The 8,596-nt window shown below is 36.3% G+C and overlaps 1 protein-coding gene across 1 annotated transcript; it reads right to left on the reverse strand.

Annotated features, from left to right (window-relative positions):
• Positions 1–675: 675 nt before the first annotated feature.
• On the reverse strand, positions 676–7,229 carry LOC130715517 (uncharacterized). The gene is made up of 15 exons (XM_057565623.1): positions 6,682–7,229; positions 6,035–6,214; positions 5,824–5,881; positions 5,172–5,222; positions 4,440–4,522; positions 3,395–3,482; positions 3,233–3,274; positions 3,069–3,143; positions 2,914–2,982; positions 2,340–2,455; positions 2,072–2,184; positions 1,709–1,788; positions 1,453–1,573; positions 1,125–1,191; positions 676–1,028 (listed from the first exon to the last, which is right to left on the reverse strand). Exons 1-15 carry the CDS (start codon positions 7,089–7,091, stop codon positions 896–898), a joined length of 1,686 nt encoding a protein of 561 aa, XP_057421606.1. The 5' UTR covers positions 7,092–7,229; the 3' UTR covers positions 676–895.
• Between the last annotated feature and the right edge of the window lie 1,367 nt (positions 7,230–8,596).

An 8,596-nucleotide genomic window follows, 5' to 3' on the forward strand; every position in this document is an offset into this window, starting at 1 on the left:
AGCAAAGTTTGAATCCGAAGAAAGAAATTTGCAGCGAGAGACATGCAACTGCTTCTCAAACGGGCGGTGATATTCTTAAAAAACCAAATAGTTAAAATAAAAACTATTGAAACTTATTGTGGAGTTTAGTCTCTGACACAGGTGAGAGTGGGGTATAGTGATGTTTTATGTGGGTTTGACTGCGTAAAAGTTATTGAGGGAGAAGATAGCCAACATTCGAGATTGGTTAGTCACTTTGTCTTATTATGTTTCCCGTGAGCTAAATATGGTTGTAGATGCGTTGGCTCAGCAAATGTCTCATGGTGTAGTTCATTCATTGACAATTATAAAGTTTCCTCCTTTTGACTTGATTCATGGTGACCTTCATTCATTCACGTCACATTTTGCTTCCAAAGTATTGAATTATTTAGTGATGTATAAATATTAATTAATTAAATGTGTATTTAGTAGCTCGAATAAGTTTTTAGATTACGTATTTATCAAATTCTATATTTTGTTGGGAAACAAACAATTTTCAACTTCTCTGACCACTCATTGTTCCCTCTAGATGCTAATTTTGGTTGATCAATTTGATAGCATTGATTTGAAATCTTGACCATGCATAAACACATTCTTACTCATTGTAATTAATTTTTGAGCTTTTATCCTGTACCAAACAGGACCTGCTAGAATCAATGCATTGACCAATTGCTAGATTGTCTTAATGATCAAGGATTACAAGCTCTAGTTTTCTAAATTCACAATCTACCTTCAGCAAGTTTGTTATGTAAATGTTCAGCTAATTTGGTAAATCATTATCACGATTCTTCCATCCAATGCACCGTTACAAGATTTGGAGAAATTCCTGCCTAGGATCCCACTGAAAGATCCATCTATACAGGCCTGTATGCACCAGTTAAGTTGTTTTTCTAACTTCTTGAAGAACTAAATGAGCAGCGTTACGTCCAGGTGCTCCCATAACTCCACCGCCAGGATGTGCTCCACTTCCGCACAAGTATAACCCTTTAAGCGGAGTCTTATAGTTTGACCTAAGTCGCAAATCAATGAAAACAAGCATGTAATTATCAGTTCTATGTCAGAAAACTAAACCAGATTCAATCAGAAGCCACTTCACTTTATTTTACCATCCTTTTACAGGTCGCATGAGGAAAAGAGAATCCAATCCCATAGCACCATGAAATATATTCCCTCCTGAAAGTTAAAACGGATCAAATGTTAATAGTGACAATGAGCTCGAGCTTTCAAGTTTCAAGTAGAACATCAACTCATGTTAAGCTTCATTGATGTTTTCTTTGTTCTTTCGGTACCCTTTTGTTTTAATGAACTTCTTTTATCCCCTAAAAGGAGAACTAGTTTTCTGTAAATTAACTTCAGGGTTTTGTAGCAAAAATCATTCGCTTGTAAAAATATCAACTGCAAAGGTTTTTGTTTAGGCGAATATAGCAGAGTGACCTGTCAAACCGATCTCCCTTTCAAGATCTGGAGGAGTCAGCATGTCATAACCAAGGATTGATGAGCTGAAGCCAGGGGCGTATTCATCAACTAATGTGAAGCATTTTTGTGCAAATGATTCCTGAACAAAACAGGTGAGATATAACGAAGCACACAAGAACATGATGATGGAAGAATATAACAATTCTGGACATTGAAATGCATAATTGTACGTGAGAAAAATTTAATGAAACTAGAACATCCAGAACATACTTACTCTGTAGTCATGATCTTGCCAGTCACCATCCAGTGGTTTGTAGGGTGTATACTGCACAAACAGGTTGATCACATGCTTACCTAAGAAGAAAACAGATTTCATAAACTAGATGTTAGTAACATATTTCAAACATTATGAACGAATCAAATACAGATGAATTACTAGATGACTGCTAAAATAAAAGCCATGATTTCAGTCCCAGTCTGAGTTAAAGAAATTCAATGGAACATTGAAGACAAAAATTCAATAATGCTGAGAAATAAAATGAATATATGGCAGCAACTACATTGAAAGAAAAGTAGCTAAACTGCCTCTCATGAACAGAACATATCAGGACATTCTTAATTCTTAAACGCAAATTACCAGGCGGAGATATAGTTTTGTCCAGAACAGAGGGAATTGTCATCTCAATAAACGGCCTTCTCGATGGTACTCCATTCATCGCATCTTGACATGCAGAGTGAATCTCCTCCATGCTGAATATAAATTAAGAAGGGCAAAGAAAAACAGATGTATTCTGAAATAAATAAGTTGCAACTGTCCATATTCAATAAGACTACAGCAAAATGTACATACTGACTAAACAGCACAATTCCACAATAGGTGAAATAGTTGTTCAATTTTAACATACCTCTCAAAACCTATACGAATTGAGCCAACATGCTGTGGGCCATCATGAGGATGATTTAACTTGCAACATTGAAATTGGGGCAATTTATCAACTGCTATATTTATTTTTGTAGTAGCCTGTTACAGTAGATATTAAAAATCAAAGAATGGAAATTAATGAAGACAAAAACACTAAGAAATCCTCAAAATCTGTCCTGATTTCCATAATTTATTGAAAGAAAAGGGGGGGAAAGAAAACCCTATAGTGCCAAATCAAAATCTGTCTTAGCTAGGTCTTTTGTTTGACAATTGCAGCAGTTAAATAGGACTTTATCTAATTTCATGAACTTTAACAAACTTGGGGGAATTTATCCCAGGTACAGCATCTGATTAATATTTGAAGTTTATCTCGGAGATATGATTTCCCCGTGGATGAATTCTAGGCATTCTTCATCGTTAGCAGACAATAAAATAAAGGATGCTGTCTTCATATATTATAATTTTTCCCAATACTTCAGTTCAGTAATGCATACTGTAGTTCGAGGGTATCAAAAAATAAAATCAAACTGAGAAAAAAAAGTAGTTAACCAACTTACAGAACTGTAGTCAGAATGCTTAATTGCACGAACAAAATCATCAGGGAGAACATTGCTGGGCACTAATTCCTGGCTCATATTGGCAGACACTTTAAATTAGCACCAACACAAAATAAAGCTACCAGAGAAGTTAGTATTGCTCGTTAAAAATTTACCATGAAAGTTTTATAAGGAGTCGCATTAGACAGAACAACTGAAGAATGGACTTCAGTACCATCAGCCAAAATCACCTATATGCAAGTCATATCTACAAAATTTAATTACTACGATCCACCTCTAAAAACCTTCTTGATTGAGTAAACTCATGAACAACACTAACCCCACGGACTGTGCTAGAGTTTTCAATCAACAACTGAGACACCTACAATAGTACAAGATATCATGTGTGTTTTAGAGCCTCAGCAGGGGAAAAAACAAAGAAAGAAAAGGAGGGGCAGAGGGGAATTTGAAAGCTAATAGAGACTGATTCCTGATGACATACTTCAGCATTTGTTACAACATGTGCTCCAGCTTCCGCAGCAGCACTGCCAATAGCCTTGGATATTGAGCCCATTCCACCTTCAACAAATCTACATGGAATAATGACATGCTATTCACTCAACTATAAAAATGAAGAAATCATTGGTAAAGAAATTATTTTATCTTGAGATAGAAATGCCAGTGAAATTATTTCTTCTTTTTTTGGGGGGGGAGGAGGTGGAAGGTTGCTCATATACTTTAAAACTTTTAAAAGTAAAAGAAGCAGCTCAAATATTATTTATAAGCTGGATCAAGAAATTAAATTATGAAACTGAGTCAATAACTAAATATTTTCCATATAGAACACAACTATTCTCAAATACAACGCAAAAGCTTCAAGAATAAGATTACAACAACCAAAGTCTTTTCCCGTGAAATGGGCTCAACAATTACATGGACTAAATGAAGCCAGAGTGCCCTATCATGAATCATATCAAATAACATACCATTTAATCCCAACCCCTCCTTAATAATTTGGCCTATAACTTATTTAGTCTTTCTTACCTCTAACGATTAGACTACCCTCCATCTGGTCTACCCTTCTTACTAGTGCTTCAGTGTGTTTTCTCCACACATGTTCGAACCACCTCAGAAGACTCTATATCACTTTTTCTACAACAAGTGCTACTTTGATTTTCTATCTAATGCTTTCATTCCTAATCCTAATTTGTCTTGTTTGACTGTTCATCATTGTAACATTCTCATCTCTGTAACACTGAACTTACTGTCATCTTTAAATTTACCACTCAGCATTCAGTCCCTTACAACAGTGCAAGCTCTACTAGAATAAAATTGTTAATAATATAGTGTACTATTTATGTGTTATCTTCTGTATTCTAAAATCCTTTGACTCACCATACAGCAGTAACTTTTTCAGAATCAATACTGGTGTAACAAAGGCCAAAAAGTACTAGTAAAAGCATGGAAAAATTAGTTTTTGGTAAATAGCAGTATTCCATTCATGTGATTCAAGATATGGATATCAAGTTAGCAATAGAGATACACACGACCAAACTCCACGATCTCCATCAGATTCTCCCATCACATGATGTAGTAGAACATAACCACTTCCTGGGGCATGAACGCTGGCCTGCATTACAGATTTAGTAATACTATATATGAGATGAAAGATGAAACATTTATGCTATTTATTATCAGAGAAAACTCAGTGGCACAATTGCACCATTATTGTCAGTTTCTATCTCAAAGAAGGATTAAGAAATTCATATTTACTTTATTCTGAAAATGATTTTGTTGAATATCTCTTATTAAGATTGAGTTTGTTATTATTCTTATCTGATAGGACACTTGGGCTTGTAGACACACTTGGGGTTGTAAACAATGATAGTCAACTGATGTTTGGGTCAAAAAGGCTCTAAAAGGTTCTAGAAGACAGAAAATAGGGACAGTTTGGGGAGCAAGGGAATTAGTGATGAGGTGTCAACAGAGCCTCAGGTATTTAGAGATAAGGGGGGTGAGTGTGAGGTAGACTGGAAAATTGCTTAGTTTTTTAGGAGAGAGTTTTCTCTCTGAAAGGAGGGTTTCCCCTCTGGTAGGAGCCCTGAGCTCTGGTTTTTTCTCCTTTGTAATCCATCTCTGCTCTATTTCCATTCAAACTAGTGATAAGGTTTCTCTATTTCTATGAGATAAGACTAATAACAAACTCAATCTTAATAAGAGATATTCAACAGTTTTTTTTAATAATATCTTTTCTTTACAACAAAGATAACTGCTCTTACTGTACTTCCTATGACAGCATCACTTGCAAGGGTTGCCTTCAGAACATCTGCCTGCATAAATAATGTCAAACAAAATTGAAGATTACATTAAAGGGGTTGAGGAAGAACGGCTATGAGATGGAGCATGTTATGCATGGAAAGAAGAAATTAAGATAATGTGCAAATTTAATTTATGAAATTCATTATTCTATCATGCAGCCAGTCTCTAATAGAGCTTATCTTTCAAAAGGTGTTTATATTGAAAAAATGAAAAATAAAAGGAAGTACAATGAATTTCTAAGACATTAGAAATGAGCACAAACAAAGTGGATCTAGGAGGCCTGGAGTGTGGAATGAAACGGGTGGCCCAAATATGGGAGGTCTCCACAACAAATGGATCTAGGATAGGCTCTGATACCATATTAGGACTGATTGGCTTTGCACAACCATATATAAGCACTTGATTGACTTTATCTCTAGTCAATGTGGGACTCTAACAGTGAAATTTCAAAGAAATAAGAAGATATGTGTTCAAATTTGAAAGGCATAGTTAGAGAGTACAACCTTGAAGGGCTAAACTAAATGAGAGATATTAGAATGTTCAAAAGTCAAAACCAATTGTTCAATTACTTCAAAACAGTTGTTCACTTTAGATTAGAGACCATAAGATTACCTCAAACCAGTTGTTCAAAACTTTAGAAACTGGGGACAACAAAAGATCCAAAAAGTCCCTGCCAAATAAATAAGCAGACATGATGTAGATTGATGCTTCAGTGTATAATTTCAATTAACTAGTTATCATGCACCCTTTACTGCTTAGCATTAACAGCAAAGCCAATGTATTGCTTATAAAAATAAAAATCCTGAGGAAGAAACACACTTACACCATATCCTTTTGCCCCAAGGAGGACGCCTGCCGTAGACATTTTGCCCAAAATACTGAATTCTGTATTTTATTCTTCAGTTGTTCATTAAGAGACGATTTATGCTGCAAAGATTCAGGCGGCGGCGAATCCAGCACTAGATCCATGAATTTACAGAAACTCTCAAGCTTACTCTCATATCTGAATAATAAAAGTAAACAACTTCTTAAAAAAAATGCTAGGGACACAAGGGTTAACAGACACAAGTCTAGTAAAATTACAAGAACTCCAGCATTATCAACTAAACAAACAACACTTCAATTATTTTCTGATTACCTATTATTCAAAGCTTTTAAATCATTATTCTACTCTACTGTGCTGTGATCAGATTGCTTAAGCGCTTATGTCAGTGTTTGGCAGAGCTTATTCAAACAGCTTATGGCATACTCAGGATAGCTTATGAAAAAGAGTTTATGTTTATATATAGTTTATTTTCAATTTATTTAAATAAATGTTTTAAAATAGTTTATGAATAAGCGCTTATGAATAAGCGCTTATGACCATAAGTGTTTAATTAAACTGTTTTCCCAAACGGGACCAAATAGCTTTGAATGGAAAACATCAACTTCATGAGACAAAGAATGGAGCATAGAGTGAGAGAGTGGAACCTAGGATAAGCCTCAGCATCTTTTTGTGAGAATTTGGAAATCTCAGAATGATTGAGGTTCTTGTCAGTGCCCAAGAGAAGGTAGCGTCCATCGAGACAAGGCGTAAACGACAACGGATTACTCCTCAGAAGCTTCAACCCGTGCTTACTCCCCAGCTCCAGCTCATTCATCACCGACGGCCGGAGAAGGCTCTGGAGGTAGCTGCACCGGGAGAATTTAAACCCCGGAACCAGCTCTTCCGTCACGGCGGCGCCGCCGATCACGTGACGGCGCTCGAGTACGGCAACTGAGAGGCCGCCGCGGGCGAGATACGCTGCCGCTGTCAGGCCGTTGTGGCCACCGCCGATTATGAGCGCGTCCCATTTCTTGTCCTTCAATGCGGTGGCGCTGGTGAAAGTCCTCCGCCACATTTTTTTGTTGTTCAATTTGGTCTCTGTTTGTCAACTTTGTTTATTTTTCATGCAGTCTTATTATACAGTAGTCTTTGTTTGTCTTGTAGTCTTTCTTAGCTTACAGAAAATTATGTGAGGGAATGAAGTGATTTGAAAATTCTGCTAAACAAAGAATGGGGTTGATGTAGATATACCACCAAATTTTAGCTTCTAAGGTTGTATAGAAAGTTTTTAAATCACGAAAGCCAAAGCCTCCTTCATTTTTAGAAAACAGAGACGATCATATGCAATCCAGCCATCCAGGTTTGTATTAGTGTCTCCATCGCAAGAAACAAGGGATTACTTCACATCTTTAAGAAATTTAATTAATTTAAGTAATTAACAAATTATATTAAATTTGTTCTCAAATTATATCAATTTTCTAAAGTTACCCTCCACCTATTATTCTTTATTTATATGCATCATTAATGATATGAAAAGTGGAAAGAGAGAAAGTTTAATTAAATAAGGGCATTTTTGTACAAAAATAATTAATCCATCACAAATTCCAAATTGGTTCTTATAAAAAAGACTAAGGTCCATCTCTCATTCGATTCTTATAATAAGGAACAGAGTGGGTATAAGATATGTATAGCGCCGGTCAGGGATTGATCTATGGACCTCCCACACCCAACCTATATGTCCCTTAGCTCTTACCACTTGAACTATCATTTGAGGACACTTATCATTTCGTTTAAATTAATATAAACTTATGTTTCATGAAATATTGATTAATGAAATATATTATAAAAATAAGAGTGGTTTAGTGAGTGGTAAGGATGGGAGTGGCGGCGATGGTTATGGTAGTGGTTGTAGAGGTGACAGTGGTGATGCTCAATTGACGACGGTGGAGAAAGATGTTTATGGTGGTAGGTAGTGGGGTTGCGATACGATGGTGGTGGAAGTGATGGAGGCAATGGTTGTGGTGATGGTGGAAGGTGGTGGTGGTGGATGGTGTTGGTGGAGAGTATTGTGATGGTGACACTGTTGTAGGGTAGTGGAGGTGGCATGACGTGGTGGTGGTATTGAAAAGTGACAATAATGATAATGGTGGCGATGACTGTAAGATCAAGTTTTGATTAAGTAGTACAACTCTATGTTTTGATGATTACATGTTAACTATTGTGTATGAACAATTATGGTACTCTAACGTTGTTTTCTGAGTGTTTTAATGACAGACTCTAACTCTGATCTAATTACACATAAATCAGAAGCACTATGCTCAAAGAGTAACCTACGCAACGCTTTCGCACTCACTATGTTCAATCTGAACAGTAGAATAAGCTTCAGAAGATCTGAAGATAGTTAAGCTCTGATATGGATTCAGATCACTTGAAGTTCTGAAGACCAGAAGTTCTGAAGGTCCAGAAGCTCTGAAGGTCCAGAGGCTCTGAAGGTCTAGAGGCTCTAAAGGTCTAGAAGTTCTGAAGGTCCAGAAGCTGAGAAGTGAATACTCTAAAGTCCAAGAGTAAGCTGGCTCTGAA

The sequence above is a fragment of the Lotus japonicus genome, chromosome 4 (assembly GCF_012489685.1).
Source record: "Lotus japonicus ecotype B-129 chromosome 4, LjGifu_v1.2".
Taxonomy (NCBI): Eukaryota; Viridiplantae; Streptophyta; class Magnoliopsida; order Fabales; family Fabaceae; genus Lotus; species Lotus japonicus.

What these genes read in the sequence shown, in the direction of transcription:
- LOC130715517 (XM_057565623.1), bottom strand. Translation starts at nt 7,091, where the DNA reads ATGTGGCGGAGGACTTTCACCAGCGCCACCGCATTGAAGGACAAGAAA. An exon ending in TTTTGAACAACTGGTTTGAG is followed by an intron (nt 5,223 to 5,823) that starts GTAATCTTATGG and finishes TTATTTATGCAG; the next exon opens with GCAGATGTTCTGAAGGCAAC. An exon ending in AGCATTCTGACTACAGTTCT is followed by an intron (nt 2,456 to 2,913) that starts GTAAGTTGGTTA and finishes CTACTGTAACAG; the next exon opens with GCTACTACAAAAATAAATAT.